Raw genomic sequence first — 25,566 nt, forward strand, 5'->3', positions numbered from 1 at the left:
CAGGTACTCTGTAACCTCATCCTTGACAATCGACTCCAACAATTTCCCAACCACTGATATCAAGCTAACAGGTCTATAATTTCCTATTTGCTTCCTTGTCCCCTTCTTAAATAGCGGAGTGACATTTGCAATCTTCCAGTCCTCCGGAACGACTTCAAGTCCTTTCCACTGGGAAAACCCAAGTGACAGTCTTCAGAAATACATTACCAATTGGCAAACACAATCATTCTCCAAACTCCACCAATGACAAATCTTTTTTTTAAATATGGGTCAACTGATCTAACTAACACAAGAAATTCTGCAGATGCTGGAAATCCAAAGCAACATATACAAAGTGCTGGAGGAGCTCAGGATGTCAGGCAGCATCTATGGAAATGAATAAACAATTGACGTTTTGGGCTGTGACCCTTCTTCAGGAATAGGATGGAATCATCAACTGTTTATTCATTTCCATAAATGATGCCTGATCTAACTAACTGTTAGCTTGCATAATAATAGTATGAACAATCACTGACACTTTGTGGTCATATTTCCACTAATATTTCAACTAATACTGTGACAAACAATACTGTTCTAAAATCTCAAACAACAGGAATTCTGCAGATGCTGGAAACTCAAGCAACACACATCAAAGTTGCTGGTGAACGCAGCAGGCCAGACAGCATCTCTAGGAAGAGGTACAGTCGACGTTTCAGGCCGAGACCCTTCGTCAGGACTGTTTAAAAATCTCCTGTGCCAAACTACAGGGGGGGGGGGGCAGAGAATATCCTGGGCCTGATTTTGATAGGAGTCTGGCAGAATGGCCTATCACAATGCATTTGTAATTATGTCAATAGAGGGAATACAGTGAAAATTCACCAGATTGAATCTTGGGATGGCAAATTCATCAACTGGGATGATAACTCTTTTCAGTTTAGGTTGATCAGAAATAATCTCATTGGAACATAAAATTCTTTTTTTTTGTTTTTTTTTAATTTTATTTTTATTTGGATAAGGAGTTCACAATTATCATGTACTTTTTTCACACATATAACCTTTTCCATTTTTTTATATGTATAAAACTACAATTATTTATACATTCTTAAGTACACATTGAGATGATATAAAAGCAAAATAAACATTTAAATAGATAATTATGTACTGTGGTAAATCTAACCTATTAGGCTAAGTAATGAAATTAGTTGTTAACAAAAATGGTAATAATAGTTTCCATACAACCCTTCTGGACCATTTCCACTGGTCCAAAATGTTGCATACAAGCCTATATACCAACCATTGTAGGTGTTTATATCCCAATTTGTTCGTGCTTGTTCCTGCCCGCAGACATAATTATCCAATCCCTATGTACTTATTTACTTAATTTTTTCATTTTTTTTTATCCCTTTCCCAAATCTTTCCCTTTACTTGTGTTAATTCTCTATTTTCCAAAAAAACACAACAACAAACATTTAGACTAGGGGTGCTTACGTTAGCAATATTACTGTGTTGATGAGAAGAGCAATATAAATCATTGGGAGAGTCATCTAAAGTCTGCTCGCATTGGGGTTATATATTCAATCCATTTATTCCAGATTTGATAAAATGTTTCTTTTTGCGTTCTCAGGGAGTAGGTCAACTTTTCCATTTTAAATATTTCCAAGATAATTTCGTACCAATCTTCTAATGTAGGTGTTATTGGATTTAGCCATTTTCTAGTGATTGATTTCTTACTTGCCGCTAAGAGGGCCTGCAGCAACTTTATATCTTCCTTCTGTTCAAGGAACAATACATGCCCCAAATAGAGCGTCTCAAAGTTCAGAGGTATCTGGGACCTAAGTACCTTAACTAATGTTCTATGAATACCTTCCCAAAATAGACTTAATTTAGGGCAATCCCAGAAAATATGAAAATGATTTGCCTCCTTAGAGCCGCACCTTCTCCAACACATCACATTTGTATCTTTATATTTTTCCTGATATGGGGTCTTGAAGTATCTTATAATGTTTTTCCAACAATGTTCTCTCCAAGTCAAAGAATTAGTCGAGGACCATTGAAAGCTGCAGATTTCCCCCCAAGCCTCCTCTGAAAGTACCAACCCCGCTTCTTTCTCCCACTTCTCTTTAATATACAGCCTATTTACATTTTTAGCATGGGAGAGTGCATTATATAGGCGAGAAACTGATTTACTAGGTATTGAACTGCAAGCCGAATTCAGAATCTTGAAAAATTCTAATTCTACTGTTGATAGGTCTGTATATCTACAACTCTGGTTAACATAGTTTCGTATTTGAAGGTACCTAAAAAAGTCATTATGTTCTAGGCCATGTTTGTCCTGCAGGATCTGGAAACTTTGTAATACTCTTTTATCTATAAATGAGAGGTAGGTTGTAAGACCTTTCTTTATCCATAGCTCAAATCTTTTATCTCCTCTGTTGGGAAGGAATTCGGTATCATATGCACACCATCTAAAGAGTTTTAGCATGTTATTAATTCCACATGAATTAACCACCTTCTGCCATACTTTTAATGTAAGATTTATCCAAGCATTATTTAATTTTTCCAACTGGGCCATCAATCCTTTGTCAGCTATTGAGGCCTGAAGAGGAAAACTGTCAACTAATCCAAATTCTATTTCCTTCCATCTAGCCTTATATTCCCTATTACACCAATATAACAGAGGGGTTATCTGTGAGGCATAAAAATAATTTCTCAGGCAAGGAAGAACCATACCTCCTCTTTCCTTCCCTAACTGTAAAGTGTTATATCGAATTCTAGGTTTCCTTCCTTGCCAAATGAAGCGGGAAATCCATTTGTCCCATTCCCTGAATTGATTATCATCCACCTCCACTGGTAAAGTACGGAAAAGATATAATAACCGAGGAAGAATATTCATTTTTATAGTATTTATCCTTGAATTTAAACTTAAAAAGGGGATAAGATTCCATCTATGCATATCTGCTTTTATCTCTGAGATTAATGGCCCATAATTTACCTGTGACAGTGTTGAAAGATCCTTCGGCAGGGTTATTCCTAAATATTTTAATGATTTAGCTTCCCACTTAAGATCGTATGTATCCTGCAATTTTTTGGATGGTGTATAATTTAGGGACATAACCTGCGTTTTCTTTACATTTATTTTATAACCTGATATTTTCCCAAAGTCATCCAACAGTGTAAACAATCCTATAAATGATTTTTCTGGTTCACTCAGATAGACCAAAACATCATCTGCGAATAACGCCACTTTCTGTTCAATCCCTGCCACCTTGATACCTTTTACGATTTCGCTCTGTCTTATTAGTTGGGCAAGTGGTTCAATATATAGCGCAAAAAGGAGAGGAGAAATTGGGCATCCCTGTCTAGTGCCTCTCTCTAAAATGAGGGAGTCAGAGAGGTCCCCATTTATCTTAATTCGGGCTGTTGGGCTGTCATACAGAGTCTGAATTACTTTAATAAACCTTTCTTGAAAGCCGAATCTTCCTAACACTCTGTATAGGAATGCCCAACTAACCGAATCAAAAGCTTTCTCAGCGTCCAATCCTACTACCATTGTCTCTGTCTCGTTCTTATTAACCTGTTCTAATATGTGCAGAGTTCTCCTTATGTTGTCCTGTGTTTGTCTTTGTTGAATAAATCCAGTCTGGTCTAAATGGATTAGGCCAGATAAAAGCTTTTCCAATCTACGCGCTAATATAGATGTAAATAGTTTGTAATCTAAATTAAGAACACTAATTGGCCGATAATTGCCACATTCTAGTTTATCTTTACCCTCTTTAGGAATAACTGAAATAATCGCTTCTCTCCAGGAAGGTGGAGTTTCTCCTCTCTGCAAGATCCAATTAAAGGTGTTAAGTAGTAATGGGGCTAACTGTGTCTTCAGGGACTTGTACCACTCTGAGGTAAACCCATCAGAAGGACTTTCCAGCCTTTAACCTAGAGATGGCCACGTTCAGTTCTTTGACAGTTACTGGTTCTAATAAACTTTCATTTTGTAAATCTGTAAGTTTAGGTAGATCTAAAAAATTCAATACACTGTCTATATAGGGCTCATTGGGGGCCCGGGGTTGGGAGTACAGCTCTCGATAATACGTTTCAAAACTCTGTTGAATTTTCCCTATTGTACTCTCCACAAGCTTTGTCTTTGGATTCTTTATTTTATGAATTGTATTGTCTGCTTGTTGTTTTCGTAATTTATATGCTAATAATCTAGCTGATTTACCTCCTACTTCATAATTCTTTTGTCTCAGGTAAAGAAAATTTCTTTGAGTTTCCAACGTATAAATATCATCAATTTCACTTTGCAATTTCCTAATTTCCTGTTTTCGATTTGAATTACTTTTGTTGCTATCTCCAACTTGAAGTTGTTTTAATTTTCCTTGAAGGTCTGCTAATTTTTGTGCATTGATTTTTTTCATGTGAGTAGTAATGGAAATAATTTTCCCTCTCAGTACAGCTTTCAATGTATCCCATAAAATCACTGGTGATGTTTCTCCCGTGTCATTGTCTAGATATTCTTTGATTTCTCCCCTTAATCTCTCCATTACTTTTGGGTTATTAAGTATATGTGAGTTTAGCCTCCATAGTGTTTTCCTCATTTTCCTTTCCAGGATTAGAGACATAGAGACTGGGCTATGATCCGACAGATCAATTGTTGCAATATTACAGTTTTTTATCCTGAGTCTATCTGTATTAAAGATAAAGAAATAGTCTATCCTTGAATAGGCTGAATGAGGGAAAAGAGTAATATGTATAATCTTTACTAGTAGGGTGTAATTCCCTCCAGACATCTATAATTCCCAACTCCTCCATCAATGAATTCACTTTCCGAGTCAGAGGTTTATTCTGAGTAACTATTCTTGAAGAATCTAATATAGGATTTAATCTAATATTAAAATCCCCTCCACAAATTACTACCCCTCGAGAACTGACCATTAGGTCAAAAATGTGTCTATAAAATGACCATTCACTACTTGGAGGAGCATAAACATTCAGCAATGTTATTTCTGTACCTTCTATTCTTCCTGTGATTTTTACAAACCGTCCTTCTTTGTCTCTAGTCTCTGAAATATGTTCATAATTAAGAGTACTTGATATTAAAGTAGCTACCCCTCTTTTGTGACTCAATTTATATGATGAATAAAATACATGCTTATAGCCCATTCTTTTTAATTTTCCATGTTCAGATTGGCTCATATGTGTTTCCTGGAGGAAAGCTATTTGTGCCCTCTCTTTTTTCAATTTAGACATAATCTTATTTCTTTTAATTGGATTCAAAACCCCATTAACATTATAGGAAATTATTTTTACCAATTCAGTTTGCATTTTTCTCTAGTAGAAAAAAAGCACTCTCCTTTTCTAACCAAACAGTAAGCAATCCCTTCTCAACAGTAAACCAAGACATATAACCACACCCTAGACATTTCTGAACGTATAACATTTGAAAATTTTCCCCAACTTCCCACAGTGAGGCCTGAGCACCGACCCGCCTCAGTTCAGAGGGATAACCTCTATCTTCACCCTGTGTTAGAGGGCCCTCAGCAGTTTGAATAATCATAGAGAATTTTCTCCTATTTATGTCTCGACCATATTGCTATCATTCAAGTTATTCCGCCTAGATTATTTTCAATTACCAGTTTTCATTTTACTTTTAAGTCCGATTTACTCTTTTCAGTCATTTCTCTTAATTAATCTTATTCTCTGTACATTCACGTCTGAATATTTGCAGCTTTTCCTTGTAGTTTGACACTCTGGTTCGAGTGGAGCGTCCTCGCCCCACTAACTGCCACGACTTCTGCCGAATCCTCTCCAGTAGCGACTCCGGTTGGGTGATAACTTTAATAGGTAGTCCCCGGTCCGCCAGGTCCGACGTTACCTCCTCCACCGTAGCGTAAGTTTTTGTCCCTTCGTCGTAAAAGACTCTCAGCCGAGCTGGATACAGGGTCTGGAATCTGATGTTGTTTTCCTTCAGGACTCTCCGTGTTTCCGTATATTCCTTCCGTCTGGCAAGAATCCCCGGTGCGTAGTCGTGGTCTAAACTGATTTTACAGTTGTTCCACATGAACCCTTTCTTTTGCCATGCTCTTTTAAGCACCTCTTCCTTCGTTCTGTAACTGAGAAATCTGATCAGAATCGATCTGGGCTGGGCGCCTGCCGGAGGCTGTGGTGCCACTGCGCGGTGAGCCCTTTCTATCTGTAGGTCTTTTGCGGCCGGTATATCAAGGTTCTCTCTAAGCAGCTTCTCCACGAAGGGAATCATCAATCCGGGTTTACCTTCGGTTCCTTCGGGAACTCCGTAGATCCTCACATTTTCCCTTCTCGAGCGGCCTTCTTGATCTATTAGTTTCCACTGGAGTTGGTCTTGTAGCTTCAGCATTTCTGCTATCACTTCCTCGGCATTTTGTAGCTTCTCTTCAATTCCAACAATCCTCGCTTCGGCTTCATCTATCCGCGAGTTAGTTTTTAATATTTCTCCTTTAATATCTTCCAGCTGTTTGCTGTTATCTTGTCGGAACTCGCGAATCTCTCCGAGAATCAAAGACAGTGTCACCGATTCCCCCTCATTATCTCCGTCCTGGCTTGCCGTGGGAGAGCTAGGCCCTTCGCCTTGCTGCATCTCTTTATGTTTATCAGCCTTCGAAGCGGACTTTTTATTCTTGTTCTTAGACATCATCCTTGCCCCTTTTATTAATATAGTTATGCAATATTAAGTATTTGTCTAAATTCGATTTTGGGGCAGTTTACCTTCTTTTTTGTCGAGAGACCTTTTCCTTACGCCGCCATTCCCTTGATGACCCGGAAGTCCCCCCGGAACATAAAATTCTAATGGAGTATGCAGGTAAATACAACTGCAATATTTAAAATTTTCAACGTTTGCTTTTCCTCAGTTTATTGATAAGGAACTAAAGACAGGGCATTCAGCAAGATTTATTGTTTGCTAAAGACACAAATTATATACTTGTTGTTAAATTACTATTTGTGAAAGACTGATGTTCACAAAATTGTCTGCTGCATTTTGTATAACATAACAATAAATGTTGAAGCTCTGGTGTATGCAATTTGGGCTCCTTCCACGCTACATGCGGCCACTAACCCTGTATGAAGTTCCAGTCTCGAAGGTGGAAAAGCTGGAGAGACGTTTCAGCTCATATGTAAGGAAGTGGCTTGGCCTTCCCAGGTGCCTCAGCAGCATAGGGCTCTACAGCAAAGAAGTCCTAGAGCTACTAATTTCCAGTCTTTCAGAGGAGTACAAGTGTGCCAAAGTAAGACATGGAGATGATGTTAACAGAGGCGAGTGATCCATCTGTAGCACAAGCTGCCCACATCCTGGATACTGGGAGGAAATGGACTCCATCAGAAGCAGCCGAGCAAGCAAAGGCAGCACTCGAGCACAGGGACATCGTGGGGCGAGTGCAGCAAGGGGGGGAACGGTCTTGGCCTTGGGGACAGTACACCAGCCTGGAACAAGGCTGCTCCGTCTCAGAGACACAGGCTCGTGACGCAGGAGATACGTCGGTAAGGTGCGCAAAGGCCACCGCTCAGGCAAGGCAAGGGCAATGGATGAGATGGGAGGGAGTGGAGAAAAGAAAGGTCTCCTGGAAGAAGCTGTGGGAGACGGGGACATTCAGAGCGAGCTTCACCATCAGGGCTGCCTACAATGTCTTGCCATCTTCCATGAATCTCAGCCAATGGTATGAAAAGGTATGCTCTCGCTGCCCAACTTCAGCTACACTAAAACACATTCTGGTGGGCTGCAAGACCAGCCTTACTCAAGGCCGATTCACCTGGCAGCACAACCAGGTGCTACGGTGTCTTGCAGCAGTGCTGGAAAGTTGGCGGATGAGCGTCAGTGCTCTTCCTCCCCCTTCATCCCGCTGGCCGTTAGCAGCATTTGTCCGGGAAGGTGAGGGTCAAGCCAGACTCGACACATTGAGACCAAACCATTGGAAATTAATCAATTTCCCCCGGGATCAATAAAGTATGACTATGACTATGAAACACCGGGCGGCTAGGCGGGGCACGTGATTGGAAGATGGTGGCAGACTTAGGCCAGAGGCTCTGCTTCCCAACTGAAATCACGGACACCAACCTCAGAGCAGACCTTGTGCTATGGTCGGCCTCACTCCATCTCGTTTACATCATCGAGCTTACAGTGCCTTGGGAGGATGCAGTGGAGGAGGCCTACGAGCGCAAGAAGCTGAGGTATGCTGAGCTTGGAGCTGATGCGCAACAACGAGGCTGGAAAGCAAGGGTCCGACCGGTCGAAGGAGACTGCAAAGGATTTGTAGCCACATCAACATCAAGGCTACTCCGGGAGTTGGGAGTTCAAGGGAAGACACACTGACAAGCAGTCAAAGACCTCTCCAGAGCTGCTGAAAAGGGTAGTCAATGGCTCTGGATGAAGGGAAAGGATTCCATCTGGGCCCCCTCGTGAGTGAAGGGCATCTAGGGGGTGAGCCTGGGATGCCGGGATTCACTGCTGAACCCTCTGGAGGTGTCGTGGGCCTATCAGCGAAACACTGAGGAAAGACGGCACCCACTTAATAACCCAGAAGATGCCACCACTCACTTGGCCACCCCACAGAGTCTAGGCAGCATGTCTCAGGAGTGCAAATAAGGGATAGTAACACCTAGTCCTACATAACATACCTTCATTCTTTGCAATCTATTTTGAATGTGCTGAAAGAGATTAAATAATGCCATATTAATCGTGCATTTCCAAAGTCATTTCAGTGCATTTTAATACATTTTTATCTTCTAGTAAGATAGGAAAAAATAGTGAATTACTTTGAAAAAATTCTGACATATCATCAATTGCGTTTAAGGAAACAAGGTTTTAAACGTCCTATACCAACCATCTTGCTGGCAAATGTGCAGTTTCTGATGAATAAAATCAATGATCTCAGAGCTAGGGTGCTGGGTGCTGTGTCCCTAGTTTCACGGAATCCAGGTTAATCCCTTCCATACCGGATGCAGCAATTCAGATTGACGGGTTTACTACACACCGTCAGGACAGATCTATAGAGTCTCTCAAAAGCAGCAGTGGTGGAGTATGCCTCATGATCAACTCTTCTTGGTGGACAAATATATCAGTGCTGTCCCAATTCTGCTCACCAGACATGGAATATCTAGCAGTTAAGTGCCGTCCTTTTTACCTACCACGGGAGTCCTCAGAGGTCATTTTGGTAGTGGTATACATTCCACCTCAGGCCAATATCAATCAGGCTTTAGATAATCTGAACAATGGGATCAACATGCAAGAAACAGTGCATCCTAACGCCTTCACCATTGTTTTGGGAAATGTTAGCCAGGCCAGTCTGAAAAAAATCACTAAGCAACTACCATCAACAGATCATTTGCAATACTTGAGGAAGCAATACACTGCGCCATTGCTACACCACTATCAAGAATGCCTACTGTGCTATTCCACACCCTCACTTCGGGAAGTCTGATCACCTGGCTATACTTCTACTCTCTGAAGATTTTACTTGCTTTAGCTTTCGGTCCAATGGTACATTTCCTTTTAGCTGACAAACACAATTTTTCCAATTGTTCAACACTAGTTTAATATTTTAGCTAACCACCATAATCATGATGCTCTTTTCAGGTTATCTGGAAATGTATACATTCGTGAGAGTGGAAAGAAGGCAAGGAGAGGGGAACCATGGTTGGGAAAAGGGGAAGGAAGAGGAGAGGAGCAGGAAGCACCAGAGTGACATTCTGTAGTGATCAATAAACCAATTGTTTGGAATCAACTGACCTTGCCTGGTGTCTCAGGGCTGAGTGTGTCTGCACCCGCACTACCCCCTACCCTTGGCACTCGCTCTCTGCCACCTGTTCCACACCCTTCCTGCAGTAATCCATGCTCCTTATTCCCAATACCCTTTGCTCCCGCCAGATCTACAAACTTGCTATCCACTCCACGTTCACACATACAGTACTGTGCAAAGGTCTTGGGCATCCTAGCTATATATATGTGCCTAAGACTTGTGCACAGTACTGTCATTAACTGACTTTAAATTACTCTTCTGCATGCTGAGATTTGTGTTTTTCTCTAGATTATTAGTCCAGGCCTGTAGTCCAGTAACATAATCATTCTATATATATAAAAAACCTATCAGATATGATAGATATTTCATTCAGAATGATATTTCATTCTCAATAACTGTCTGCAGTCTCTTACAAATGATACAAATTATTGAAATATATATTTAAGCATATCTGATGGGTTTTTTATATATATATAAAATGATTATGTTACTGGACTACAGGCCTGGACTAATAATCTAGAGAAAAACACAAATCTCAGCATGCAGAAGAGTAATTTAAAGTCAGTTAATGACAGTACTGTGCACAAGTCTTAGGCACATATATATAGCTAGGATGCCCAAGACCTTTGCACAGTACTGTATGTGTGAACGTGGAGTGGATAGCAAGTTTGTAAATCTGGCGGGAGCAAAGGGTATTGGGAATAAGGAGCATGGATTATTGCAGGAAGGGTGTAGAACAGGTGGCAGAGAGTGAGTGCCAAGGGTAGGGGGTAGCGCGGGTGCAGACACACTCAGCCCTGAGACACCAGGCAAGGTCAGTTGATTCCAAACAATTGGTTTATTGATCACTACAGAATGTCATTCTGGTGCTTCCTGCTCCTCTCCTCTTCCTTCCCCTTTTCCCAACCATGGTTCCCCTCTCCTTGCCTCCTTTCCACTCTCACTCTGAGACCCATACCAGAATTAGGTTTATCATCACTGATATATGTCATAAAACTTGTTTTGTTTTGCGGCAGCAGTACATAAAATTGGTGCAAAAGTCTTAGGCATTCTAGCAATTAATATGTGCCCAAGACTTTTGCACAGTACTGTAAATAATCAGGAATAAAAAGTTAGTATTGGTATTGCTGACTATAAAACTTGGATTATGTGAGTGGCTGTCGGTCACTAGTGGTGTCCCACAGGGGTCATTGTTGGGACCGCTTCTTTTAACGTTATATATGAATGATTTGGATGATAGAATTGATGGCTTTGTGGTCAAGTTTGCGGACAATACGAAGATAGGTGGAGAGGGAGGTAGTGTTAAGGATGCAAGGCGGCTGCAAAAGGACTTGGAAAGATTGGGAGAATGGGCAAAGAAGTGGCAGGTGGAAGTTTGTGGTAGAAAGAATAAGAGGATAGAATATTTACTAAATAGGGAGAAAATTCAAAAATCCAAAGTGCAAAGGACTTGGGATTCCCTGTGCAGGATTTCCTAAAGGTTAACTTGCAGGTTGAGTCAATGGTGAGGAAGGCAAGTACAACGTTAGCATTCATTTTGAGAGGACTAGAAAAGAAAAAGAAACAATTATATAAAGCTGAGGCTTTATAATGCACTGATGAAGCCTCACTTGAAGTATTATGAACAGTTTTGGGCCCCTTATCTAAGGAAGGATGTACTGACATTGGAGAGGGTTCAATTGAGATTCACGAAAATTATTCCAGGAATGAAAGGGTTATCATAGGATTACCCTTGATGGATCTGGGCCTGTACTTACTGGAAATTAAAAGAACAATGGGGGATCTCATTGAAACCTATTGAACATTGAAAGGTCTATCTAGAGTGGATGTGAAGAGGATGTTTCCTATAGCAGAGGAGGCTTGGACCAGAGGGCACAGTCTTTGATTATAAGGTGTCTATTTCAAATGGAAATGAAGAGGAATTTCTTTAGCCAGAGGGCAACGTATCTATGGAATTTGTTGCCACAGTCAGCTGTGGACGCCAGGGTGAAGGCTGATAGGTTCTTGATTAATTATGGCATGAAAGGTTACAGGAGAAGGCAGAGAAAGGGCTCGTGAGGGAAATGGATCAACCATGATGAAATGGCAGAGTAGGCTCGATGGGCCGAATGCTCTAATTCTGCTGCTATGTCTTATGGTCTAAGTGGAAGCATTACGTCACTTTGAGAGTGAATTTGCTATTATCAGGATTCAATTGTATTGGATGTCTTCAAATTATGTTTACAGTCATGTTTTTCATTGCAATGCGTCACCTTTTTTAAAAAGACAAAGGAATAACTGGCAATACCTGTAAAGTACTCAAAGCAGTCTTGCTGAAGAACTTCATAAAGAACACCTAGAAGTTGCCACATATTAGGAGAGATTACTTGGCACGTTAAACTGTATGCTAGAGACAAAACCTCTTCATAGAATTCTGGAACAGAAAAAAAAGCAGACATTATGTCTTAACAAACATCATACAGAGGAAAATGTAATGTACAGGTACCTATTAATGAAAATAATTTAACAACAAAGTGAAATTACAACAAAATTTTGGATGGTTTCATACTACCAATATAGGAATATAAAAATGAAAATTAATAAGCAGCCTAACAATCACTTAATAATGTGTCACTGAATCAGAAAGCTTTTGTAGAATAGTTGCAGGTAAACTGAAAAGGTCAATGTTAATATTACTAGTTGAGGTTGTGGTATCACCTTCATTTTACTCAGAACAAAATTTGAGTTGAATCTTCAGTATAATACCAGGAAGCACAAATCATTAGAGAGTTAATGTCTCGATAAATAGGAGTTTAGCACAGGTGCTTTTGTTATCCCAATATTCCAGTGTGTAGGGCCAGAGAAATGGCATCCACCATGGACCTATTAAGGTGGTAGACAAATTGCAAAGAGTCGAAGGGAGGCTGGAGTTGAAGAATGCCATCACCAGCCTCTTGAAGCACTTCATGGTGATGGATGTCAGAGCCAGCAAATGATAGTCATTAAGACACGTTACTTTATTTTGCCTCAAGTTCTGGGCAATCAATAACAAATTAAAAGAGAATGGTCTAAAAGCTAATTTGTTTCCAAGTTTCAGCATTAAAACAGCACCATATACCGTACTTTAGTCATTGTCTAAACACCATATACTTTCCAATCACAATCCAATTACAAAATATCATGACATTTTTTCCCCCTAAATACTTGCAAAGGAATTTAAGACACTTGCTGGCATTTAACACACAATTGTATTCTCAACAAGACCTCAGCTCTTAATAAGACCTAGGACCAGTGCAGTAGGGAATTCTGTGGAAAATACCCCAAGAGAGAGAAAGGGAAGGCAGTGAACCCTTCATTTCACAGGATGTGAATCAGAAATTTTAACGCAAGACATCAACACAGAGTAAGTGATTCTTTGGATCAGGGAGCCAAGAGACCAACTGTGAGGTATGCATGGCAGGAAATGGCACCTGAACTGACCTCCATGAGTAACATGGAGCAATGCACAAAGAAGAAGCAAAACTCCACAAAATACATCGTTGAGATTTGTCACTGAGATAGTTTTTGGAAAATATTCATTCAGCAATCTGTTGGTCTCCCTCTTGCCGTGGAAAGGGTGACATCTCTTTGTCACTTGTTAGTGAGAAAGAGCCTGTGGCATGTCAAAGTGCTGGACTGTATACGGACTGTAGTTTTTTGTTGGGAGTTCAGATCACAGACTCTCTGGGGGCTTGCTATTGCTGGCTTGGTGGATGGTGGGCATTGATGCTTCCTGCTAGACAAGGTGAGGGGGGGAGGTTAATACTTTGCTGCTGCATATGTGTAGGAGGGGATGGGGGCCTTTAGGATTCTAACGTTTTTCTGACATTTATTCTTTGGGGTTTTTTTTCCTGTTTCATGAATGTCTGCAAAGAGAAGAATTTCAGGTTGTATGCTATATACATTCTTTGATATTAGATGGAACCATTGAAGTAAATAGTGCAAAAAGGAATAATAAGGTAGTGTTAATGGGTTCATGGACAATCCAGAAATATAATGGCGAAGGGGATATATGGTGACATTTTGCAAGCAACTCACAAAACTACTAGATATACTTTTTTTGAACTATGATCGCTGCAAGCTGCAGCTTGTAATTTCCCTTTAAGAAGCATACTTTACAACAATCTAAATGAACTAATGATTTTAGGATCTCTTGAAGGACTCAGCAAACTTGGCTCTCAGGAATACAGTTACAACACCTTCAAGCAGACAAAGTTCAGCCATCACCAGAAGAGTGGGTGAGATGGCTGGGATGGATTTCAAGCCAGATTAGAGCGTTAAGGCCTGAAAGTAGAAAATGAACTGGTATTCAGCCCTACTGCCCTGTGCCAGCCACCTGAGCCTGTCCTGTCTGCCTCCATTTGACCTATCTCCCTCTCTTCTCAGTGCTAACTCTGATGGAAGCTGCAAGTGTCTTGGGTCCCATGCTGCCAGTTTCGGGATCAGTTATTGCCCTGCAGCTATCGGGCTGCTGGACTGGCTTCACTCGCCTCAACGTTGAACTGACTCACTTTCGGGGACTCTACAGCACATGTTCATTGTATTATTAATTTATTTTTTAATTATCTGTACGATTTGTCCTGTTTTGCATATTGCATGTTTGTCAATTTTTGTTATGTGTGGTGCTTTGTCGATTCTATTGTATTTCTTTGTTTTCTTGCAAGTGTCTGCAAGAAAATGAATCTCATGGTTGTACATGGTATACATATTTTGATAAATTTACTTTGAACTATGAGCTTTGAAGAGGAAGAAACTGTTCCTAAATCATTGTGCAAGGGTCTTCAGGCTCCTATGCCTATTCCCCAAAGGTAACAAGAAGAGGGCCTATCCTGGAAGGTGAGAACCCTTAATAACGGATGCCGCCTTCTCCAGACACTGCCTCCTCATGACGACCTTGATGATGGAGAGGGCTATGCCCATGGTGGAGTCTGCAAGCCATTGCAACCTCTTGTGATTCAGTGCATTGGAGCCTCCGTATCAAGCTGTAATGATACCATTAGAATGTTCTCCACTGTACATATATGGAAATTTGTAGAAGTCGTTAGTGACATTTAAAAAACTCCTAATGATGGTTTGCCTTCTTCACAATTGCATCGATGTTTTGGCCCCAGGATAGATTTCCTAGATGTTGACACCCAGGGTCTTGAAGCAGCTCATGGATCAAGCTGTTAATGGATACTGGTATGTGTTCTCCCGACTTTCCCTTCCCGAAGTCCACAGTGCTGACATTGAGTGCAAGGTAATTTTGTGATATTACTCAACCAAATGATTTATCTTACTCCTCATTGCCATCTGAGATTTTACCAACAACAGTGGTGTTTATCAGTGAATTTATAGATCGTGCTTTCAGTTATGCTTAGTCGCACAGTCATAAGAGAAGAGAAAGTAGAGTAGTGAGTATCCTTGAGGTCCACCTATATTGATAGTTAGTGATGAGGAGATGTTACTACTTGTCTGCACTGACTGTAGTCTCCCAATAAGGAAGTCACAGAGGGAGGTACAGGTTTTTGAGTTAGGTCGTTAAGTGCTGAGGAAATGAGAGTGTTGAATGCTGAGCTACAAATGATAAATAGTAGCCTGACGTGTCTTGTTGTTGTCTAAGTGCTCCAAATCAGATTGGAGAACCATTGAGATTGTGTCCACTCCATGCCTATTATGGTGAAAGAGAAATTGCAGCAGGTTCCAGGTCCTTGCTCAGATTGGAGTGAATTCTAACTATAACCAAACTCTCTAGGCACTTCATTGCGGTATGTATGAGTGTTGCAGCTCACCCTGCTCTTCTTTGGCCCTGGTTTGAAATCTGACCTTTTGAAGGAGGAGACACCCCAGACAGCAGCAGTGAGAGGTTGAAGATGTCCAATCCCTTCAGTAAAACAGAGAAAATCAAGCATCCACTAATGGGTCTAAATCCTTACGCCCTACCGAACAGAATTTAAGAAGCATCTTTCCCACAGGAAGTAGCAGTTTAAGAAAGTGGATAATTACAATTTTTGCAATGACTTATCATGATGAAAAGTAAACGGTGACCCTACCAATGATGTCTGCAACTTAAGACATGAATAAATAAGAATTTCCAGAGAGATATGAAACAATGAGGAAATAGTTCTCACATTTCTCTATAGGAAAATATATTCATTTGTGCAGTCCTGAAATAAACACTACAGTAAAAACAGATTTCCTGATAATCCTTAATCATTTATCTCAATGCCATTTGTGTAAGTATGCTGTGTGCAAACTGACTTTTGCTGTTTCTTCTCTTACAACAATGACCAGACTTTGCAGAGCCAATTCATTGGATATCGAATGTAGATATAGAGTTATTTATGAACGTCACTATATGTATGAAAGTTCCCTTTTAAATATTCTATTCATGTTCACAGGCTGAGAATTACAAACACTTGTACAGCTTTGCCAAGGCCTTATTTTGATTTCATCTGTAAAAGAGTGAAAACAGAGTTTACACTGTACCTATTACATGTTTCTGAAGTACTAGTCCAATGACCTGCAAACAGATCCCCTCGAGCTGCTGTGTAATCTAGAGAATGGGGAGGAAATGGAGGGAAAAATGCTTAGTGTTACTCTGGTACCTAAACAGGTGAGCAAACAACAGTGCTATTTACTCAATATTGCTGCCAGAAGTTTAAAGATCCAAATCAAGTCAAACTCTTCAAAGATAGAAATGAAATTTCCCAAATAATGCAACTTGTTTTATTATGAATCCTTAAGTTCTTTAAGAGAATAAAAGCCTCCTCCATCAATTAGGATGTATGTAGCACCTGAGTTGTAACACAAAAACAGTTTGCATAATCAACTAATTAACAAAATCTCCTGCAGCATGTGTTTGTTAAAATTATTAAACAGCTAGAAATTTATCAATGAGGACTGATAGAGATACATAGAAATCTACAGCACATTACAGGCCCTTCGGCCCACAATGTTGTGCCGACCATATAACCTACTCTAGAAAAAAGAAATACAAAGTCAATCATATAGACTAGCTTATAAAGTCAAGTTCCTCAGTGCATTAACTGAATGCATATTAAGAATCAGGTACAATCAATATCAAAGTTCATTAGTCAACAAAAAACACTTCTCTTGAAAATTTTCCTCTTTCTATTTTATAAAATAATCTCTGGTTCATTCACTTTTATCACAAAATGCTAGAAAGCAGGCTAGATACTAGGTCACATTCTGGCCTCTCTGTAATGTGTAGTTGGGAAGGTTGAGGAGGGGTGGGGAATGGAGGCTGGGCAGGGAAAAAAAAATGAAAAAGTGCCTTTGCATCTTTAAACTCAGTAGCATAAAGCCTGAGTAAACATATCAAAGGGAACTGACAGCAGAAAGATATCTGCTGCAGAGAAAAGCAAAGTCCTGTAAGTGAACCCAATTGTGCTTTTGTTTTGGAGACAAATTGGTAGATTCATTTTATCTTTCTATGGAACAGCCGTAAGTATTTTTGCACGGAAAAAACTCAGAACCAGCTGTGAAATGGCACTATCTATCAATGAGCATCCAATATGTCACTGAGATTGACATTATTTTGATGGAAACAATCAGGCCTCTGAGCTTGATTATTTCCTTCCAGTCAGTGACACTGTTTTAAAGGTGGTTAATACCTACACCTTTACATTTATTCTCACTCTGAATTTCAACATATGTTCTGAGTGTCATTTCAAATCACCCACTTCAGTACTTTTTGAATTGGTTTGAAGGACATTTGACCTAAAATATTAATTCCCATTTTTCTCATTTTATAGATGCTGCCTGCATGTTATCTCCAGAAGTTCCTGTTTTTATTTCAGATTTCCAGCTCCTGAAGCTTTTGAACTTCCCCTGATATGTCCTTTGTTTCTCTTAATAGGTACAGAGGGGATGTCAGGGGTAAGTTGTTTTTTTTTTTACGCAGAGAGTGGTGAGTGCATGGAATGGGCTGCTGGCGATGGTGGTGGACACAGTTACAATAGGGTCTTTTAAGAGACTCCTGGATAGATACATGGAGCTTAGAAAAATAGAGGGCTATGGATAACCCTAGGTAATTTCCAAAGTAAGTATATGTTCGGCACAGCATTGTGGGCCGAAGGGCCTATATTGTGCTGTAGGTTTCCTGTGTTCTATATTCTAATTCCCCATTCCCAAGCAGCATACTTCCACTCCCAGTTCACTAAAGTTTGTCCTGCAAAATGTCCTGTCCCTTCTAAACAAGCATCAACCCCAGCTACACTACCAGTGATTCTTTTCAACTTACCCTTCTAAACAAATGTGCCCCAGATATGCTTCCGTTGTTGGAAGGATATTGAAAACGTGTTTTGGTGCGTGGGCTTTTGTTTGGCCAATGTGATGAAGCTAAACTTCTCAAGATTACATGCTCTTAAAGAAAATTCCTCGTGAAGTCACTGACCTCCTTGTGATCTTCCACTACAGTCAAAATGGTGTCTATCGTGTTCAGGATGCCCATTGCCATTACAGTTTTGTCCTCAACTTCTTCATAAGCATCACTCTGAAGGACTTTGCTGAATGTCATTGCCTGGGAAGGAAAATAACAAGCCTTGTTTTAACATTTACAAATTTACTCTGATCAATTTGTTTGGAAACATGCAAGCACCCATGCTATTTAATAAAGATTTAAAAGAACGCTTATTTCAGTGTATTTTATATATTAAATATAGCAAGAATAATGCCAAAGGGCAGGAGGAATACCTTAAACTAATTAATACAAATTCAGGAATGAGGGTTCTCAATAAAGCCTGAGCTGAACACAGATGCTGCCTTTAACCCATTGCTCTAACCACAGTGGGGGGGAGATATACTGACACGTATATACCTCCCCTCCCCCTTCCACAGCTCTCTAAAAGCAACCTCATTAATAAACCTTTGGTGCCTATTCTAATATCTCTTTTGATCTGGTATCAATGATTTTCTAACCATGGTCTTGCATTTACTACCTTGCATGGGAACATAAGAAACTGCTGGAAGTTGTGGATCCACCACAAAACATCACAGCACACCCCTCCTCACCACTGGTAGTATCTACAGGTTGTGCTGACACAAGAAGGCAAAATGTATCAAAGATCTCTTCCAACCCCTATCAAGGCCATGCCATCTACTCACAGCTATCAATGAGCAGGAGGTACAGAAGCCTGAAGTCTCACACCACTAGTTTCAAGAACAGCTATTTCTCTTCAAGCATTCATTCTCCTCTTGAACCAATTGGTACAACCCCAATCACTATACTTTAACAAACCTATGACCACAGATCATTTTGCACTAAAATGAATCTTTCTTGTCATAATCGTGTACTTTCTTGTACAGAATTGTTTATTATGTATGTTCAATTTATTGGCTTCCTATGAGTGCTGTTTTATAATGCTACGTGTCTGTGATGCTGCTGCAACTAAGTTTTTCCACTGCGCTTATATGACAATAACTTGACTTTGACTAAAACCCTGAAAGAAATATAAATTGTCGTGACTATGTTTATTGAAAGCTTTTCAGGAATGAAGCAATTTCACCTCATTTAAATGTGGATTAAAAAGTGGTCAAAGATCTGAGGGATGTCTTCAGGAATTATTAAATGGTAGTGTGAATTGCTAATTGGATTGATACCATATGCAAAGGAGGGTTTGAATTTTATATGGGTCTCCAACAGATCATCTTTCAGAGTCTGAGCATTTTATGAGAAAAGTGCCTGAAGATAACTGTATTCAAGCTGCCAGTTGGGTAACCAGTAAAGTGACATCTTAAGTGCTTTGCTGCCCTCAAAAGTTCCACAGGGATCAGGTCACTTAAATTCAGATGTAGTGGTGTCAATACAACAATCTCATGCATTGTAAAACTGTTTCTCAGTGGAACCAAAGCTCACTTTTTGTTGATGTTTCTCCCTCATTCTTCTTTTTAATATATATATGATGTGGGGTGGTCCCAGTTCAGAATAAACAGTAGCCCCTGCTCCAAGTGAACTGTGTGCAAATGCCTCACTCATTCAAAGAGTCACAATATTGAAATGTGTAAAAGCCACATGAGAAGCAGCTCAGGTGTTGTGTGTTGGCCACCATGACGTGAGAAATTCATAGCTACATCTTAACAATCCAAACACATTACATCTGGATACGTGGTGGGCCTTACATTTTTCTAGTTGTGTTTATTCAAACTAAGAAATACACACAAATGGATAATCATTCTGATGAAGTAACATTTCTGTTATGTTGAAAGGAGAATCAATATGCAAGTGATTTCCATAGTTATGTACACATCTCCTATATCTGCGATAATATATTATCCATCTTAAATCCTGAATTAGTTTGTACAACTCGATTTAGTAGATGCACGTTCATCTCAGAATCCAAATTTTGTGGGCACAAACCTAACCCCAGAAATTTTATGGATAATCTAGATAACACATCAGTGCATTATTGTTCAGGGCTATTTGAGATGCCACTTTATCATATAAGGGCATACAGTATTCTGAGGATGTCAGTCTTTTACAGACTTATGTAGTCCAAAGAGACTATTAGAAGAGGTGCAGGAAACATTGCTCCACCCGATTAAGATGTTGTTGTTCTTTTCCGCGCCTTGTGGTGTATTGGGTGGCAACCTTGTGGTTTCTTTAGCACTTTTGTCTGTTTTTACAAGGCTGAGTTGCTAGCTCGATGCTCAACCCAGCACGGATGGAAAGTGTGCAAGGAACCAGCTGGATTTGAACCCAAGACCACTTGCCTCCAAGTCCAGTGTGGATGCCATACACCACCAGCCAGCTACCCCTATCAAGGAGTAGTTGTTAATTTACTGAAATTGTAATCTTGCGAATTACAAAATGTTTAATAACATACTAGCTTACCTAAAGAGAGTGTTTCACCTACAAAGTGCTTTAATACATTTCCTTCTTTACTTTCCATTAGGACAAGTATTCTGATCAATGACATCAGATCACAGAATCAAAACTGTTACAGTACAGAAGAGGTCATTCATCCTATTGAGTCTATATAGCAGCTAGAAGAGCAATCTGGTCAGTCCCATTCCCTATAGCACTACTGCATGAGAGTTTATAATTTATTTATTCCTAATTTTATTCTGAATCTATCAGAGATTATTTTTTTTTGGAAGGAATTCCAGAAGAAACAGGAATAAGGATGTACATGCTAACATTTGAGGTTGGGAAAGTTTAAGAATAAGAAAGATAATCAAATAAACAAAAACGGGAAAGAACTGAAGAAAGTCTCAACTATCTGCTCCATGTGCATTTTAATTTGGAGTATGGGATATTAATGACAAAAAGTGTTGCAATAAAGTTCAAAATGACCACAGATGGGCAATAAAAGACACATTTATGGAGCACCCTTTTGATCTTGGAGTATCCTAAGCACTCTATATCCAGGAATATTATTGAAATACGCTGCTGTAGCAATCTAAATGATAAAGCAATATTTTGGAACACATGAATAGCAAAAACACAATGACCAGATAATGTTATTTTAGTAAAGGAGGACACCGGACACAACTTCCTTCTTCAAAATAATGCCATGGGATCTAATCTTACACAATAAGGAACAAAAACAGAGAGTGAGAACAAAGGAAAAGAGGGACAGATAAATAGCAACATGAGTAGGATACAGTGAGAGCCAACAGCAAGAATAAGGGAGTGGAAAAAAAATAAGATACACCACACAAAAGTATATAGGAAAAAAGAATGGCTGTCTGATTCACATTAGCCCACGGGAAATGGCTGGCTGGTGGGTCACTACTGAGTGTTTTTGTTTTTAACCTCCATTCATTTCAGTTCAGTGGATTAATCTAATAACTAAAGATGTGTGGCTGGGCATCTCAATTGCAAAGAATTTGCATTCTGTGTCAAGTAGGAACTCTGCAATGTTTCCAAGTCCTGGACAACTACAGGTAGTTGAAGTGTCATCAGACAAAGGAGCTCAGGCTCTGGGTTTTGAAGCTGATATCACCACAGCTTGTCTATGAGGTCAAATAACATGGTTAAGGAGATGATCACCCTAGAACTCAAGAGAATGCAGGTTTAGAGAAAATGAGTGAGTGCTACACAGACAAAGAACAGGAAGAAAGTGAAGAAATCGGTATTCAATTTTAAATACCGATAGGGCAAAGTTGTTTCCCTGGAGAATGCAGGCAGTCTTAAAAACACAGCACCATACTGATACAGCAAGCAGAGGGAGGGAAAGACCAAAAGAGGAATAGCTTTTTGAAGTTCTATAATTAAGGGGCAGACAAGTGTTTCTGCAGTCATAAATACAATTCAAACATGGTATGCTACCCACTTGATGCTAGAGAAAAGGATATTTTTGACTGCTTTCTGGTCATCCCAGATAAGCAATCAAAGGTTGTAATCCATACTGATATCCATAAACTAAATAGTAAATCAGATTAGATTCTACAGGAAGATTTTCAGGAAAGAGCTTAAGAAGTAATGTATCAAAGAAATGAGCATAGAAATAAGAGGATAGTACGGATGAACCCACATGGATGGAAAAATCATACAAGATTAATTGTTTTAGATTCCTGTAGAAGGTGAGATCTGTAGAGGCTACAAGAGTTGCTGAAGCCAATATTCTTGGTGGCTGATTTGCTACAGTTTTTGGATAAGGTTTAAAATAACATCAGAGAGGTATAGGAAGTCAAACATAGATTCAAAAAGGAGAAGAGCAGAAAGCTGGAAGGGAGGAAACTGGTGACAGAATTTGGATGATAGATCAGAAACCTGGCTGTGACTCCTGGTATATACCAATTGCAAAGAGTAACCAAAATAAGGTAAATAACTTGAAAGCTTAGATGGATGTTTGGAAGTATAAACGCAAAGAGATTCAGTAGGTGCTGGAAATCCTGAGCAACACACATAAAATACTGGAGGAACTCAATAGGTCAGCCAGCATCTATGTAGAGGAATAAACATTCGGCATTTCAGGCAGAGACCTTTCATCAATCATGAGTTCGTGTGTGTGTGTGTGTGTGTGTGTGTGTGTGTGTGTGTGTGTGTGAGTGAGTGAGTGAGTGAGTGAGTGAGTGAGTGAGTGAGTGAGGAGGGGGGGTGTGTGCGAGCATGCGCACGCTGTTTGAAAGTATGTTATTTAGCCATTAACTAAACATGACTAACAGCAACTTAATAGATAAGATGATTAAAAGGAGGGTGGGAAGAGGTGGCAAAATTGGTTAAGAAACATTAACAACAATGATAAGGAATATGTCATAACTATTAAGAAATACATTAAACTAAATAATTAAGATAGGGTAAACACTACTGGAAGTTTACAGCTGGCTTCAAAGTAATTGAAAGGAGATAGGAGAGCAAATTTCTAACGTGCAATAACAAGAATACAGTAGTAGTGAGAGACATCCATTACCAGATGTTTAAGTTCCTGTACATTTAGGAGAACTCTGTTGGCCATTATGCAGGGGAAGGTTACCAGGTCAAAAAGTGAATATCAAAGGTTGACTAGAAATTGCTACCCGAAGGTAAGACAATCACTATACATTAAGGTGCTTTAAGGGAAATGTAATACAAAGGGAAGTGTTATGTGACGCAGAGAGTTTAGTTCTTCAGAAAGCCAAGTACAGGTAAAATTAAAATAGAGATTAGGTGTGCCCTAGAACGTAAAAGATTGAGGGGAGACTTAATAGAGGTATACAAAATTATGAGGGGTAGAGAGAGTTAAATACAAGCAGGCTTTTTCCACTGAGGTTGAGTGAGACTACAACTGGAGGGCATGGGTATAGGGTGAAATGTGAAATGTTTAAGGGGAACATGAGGGGAAGCTTCTTCACTCAAGAGGGTGGTGAGAGTATGGAATGAGCTGCCAGTGAAAGTGGTGGATGTGATTTCAATTTCAACATTTGAGTTTGGATAGGTACATGGATGGAAAGGGTATGGAGGGCTGTGGTCTGGGGGCAAGGAAGAGGCAGCTTAAATGGTTTGGCAAAGACTAGATGGGCCAACGAGCCTGTATCTATGCTCTAGGTTTCTTTGACTTCTATGACTCTAAATGAGGGCTTGAATAAAAAGAGCTAAAATCAAAGAAAATCCGAAGATTTATATGTATAGACAAATAAGAGACTAAATAAAAGCTGGACCTATTAGAGGCAAACATTTTCTTTAGTAATGTTCCAAATGAACACTTTGAAGACATGTTTACAAAGGAATAAAAAAGGTCAATGCCAACACCATAGTGAAATAAAGAGTATGAAATATTAGATGGGATAACCATTGTAAGAAAGTATGTATGAAGAAATAAGCATTTTTGAAAATGGACAGATCATTAGACATTGGTGAAATATATATCCCAGGGTAATGGAATTTAAAAAAATGGAGGATGTAATTTTCATTTCATCAATCCTCCCAAATACAGTGTGCCAAAGTATTGGAAGATTGATTACGCTATACCATTATTTAAAAAGAGAGGAAGAAGAAACCAAGTGAATGCTGATCAGATGGTTTATGTTCAATGGTGGAAAAAATATTGGAACCAATTCTGGAACTTTTAGCTCATCATACCAATTTACTTCTTGAATTTAGAAAGGCACAGATCAATTAATTAATTTATCTTTCCATTGACGCCTGCTGATTTGCTGAGTGTTTCCTGCATTTTCTGCTTTATTTCTTTCAGTTTTCCAGTATCTGCAGAGTTATTAGAAGGAAATATTTGACTAACCAGAATGATGACTGACGAGGGTAGCATACTTGATGTAATCTATATGAATTTAGCATTACTATTAACAAGCTCTAATATGATGGGCTGGTCAACGAAGTAAAACCATGCAGGATCAAAGGAGTGGCAAATTGAGTACCAAATTAACCCACTGTTCGGATGTAATGGTAGTACGTTTGTGAATAGATCACTTTTACTAGTAGATTTCCAACAGACATTCTTCGTCTCTTATCTTTCATTGTATATATTATTGAATCAAAAAAATGTAACAAACATGGTGAAGAAGCCTGCAGATGTAAATAACTGGCCATATTATTAATAGAGAGAGGAAAGCTTCAAACTGCAAGGAGAGATAGATGATTGAGTGACATCAAAAGTGGTGAACAGAAAGGATACAAAGGACTAAAATATTTCAGCTATGACAAATGGCTTCCTTCTGTGTTGCATATCTTCTGTGATATCTAGCTAAGAGGATAAAAACACATCCTCAGTTTAACTCATCTAATATATGGCATCATACATAGTGCAGTCGTGGTTCACCGGGAACATCAACCTGGGTTGTGTGTTCAATTTTCAGGACTAAAACAGGAACCCATACTCTTTAGACTAAGAGTGAAGACTACCATTGCTTGGTCATATAGTTTTTTTCCTAAAGCGTCAAAGTTGCTCAATGAAAAGATCAAGACACTGGACTCACACTGTTACAAACAAATCCCAGTTTCCAGTAAATACTTACCAAATGTTGTGTCATATCAACAGCAATTGTAGTCATCTCCTCACTGTATTCACATATCATCTTCTGAATGACATTAGTGAGATCATCATTCTCAGTTTCGCGGACCACATGGAGCAGCTCCTGCATCACTGGTCGAACTGATGGCTTTATATATTGTTTAGCTGTGGAATACATATTAGTGTGCAAGCTTCAAAATGCCTAGCTGGCTTTTTCTTCCCCACCCCCTGCTCCAAGCAGAAATTGTTGCACTTTTTTCCATTTAGATCAACTGGATTGCATAATTTTCTGAAGACTTAGGCCAGCAGGAAGAAATATATGTAGGGCAAGAAGAGCTTCCCCAAGTAAACCATTTATTTCATACCCACTCTCAATACAGCAATCTTGAATGAGAATCTACATTTCATTA

The 25,566-nt window shown here is 39.5% G+C and overlaps 1 protein-coding gene across 3 annotated transcripts in view; it reads right to left on the reverse strand.

The window, feature by feature from the left end:
• The window catches only part of ipo8 (importin 8), a 134,262-nt gene that overhangs the window by 21,519 nt on the left and 87,177 nt on the right, over positions 1-25,566 (reverse strand). For all 3 annotated transcript variants that reach the window (XM_063058238.1, XM_063058236.1, XM_063058237.1), the window contains 4 exons: positions 25,161-25,321; positions 18,163-18,288; positions 16,233-16,299; positions 12,034-12,159 (listed from right to left, as the gene is read on the reverse strand). In XM_063058238.1, coding sequence (XP_062914308.1) covers positions 12,034-12,159; positions 16,233-16,299; positions 18,163-18,288; positions 25,161-25,321 — 480 coding nt within the window. The remainder of the gene's footprint in view (positions 1-12,033; positions 12,160-16,232; positions 16,300-18,162; positions 18,289-25,160; positions 25,322-25,566) is intronic.

Source organism: Mobula hypostoma, chromosome 9 (genome assembly GCF_963921235.1).
Source record: "Mobula hypostoma chromosome 9, sMobHyp1.1, whole genome shotgun sequence".
Taxonomy (NCBI): domain Eukaryota; kingdom Metazoa; phylum Chordata; class Chondrichthyes; order Myliobatiformes; family Myliobatidae; genus Mobula; species Mobula hypostoma.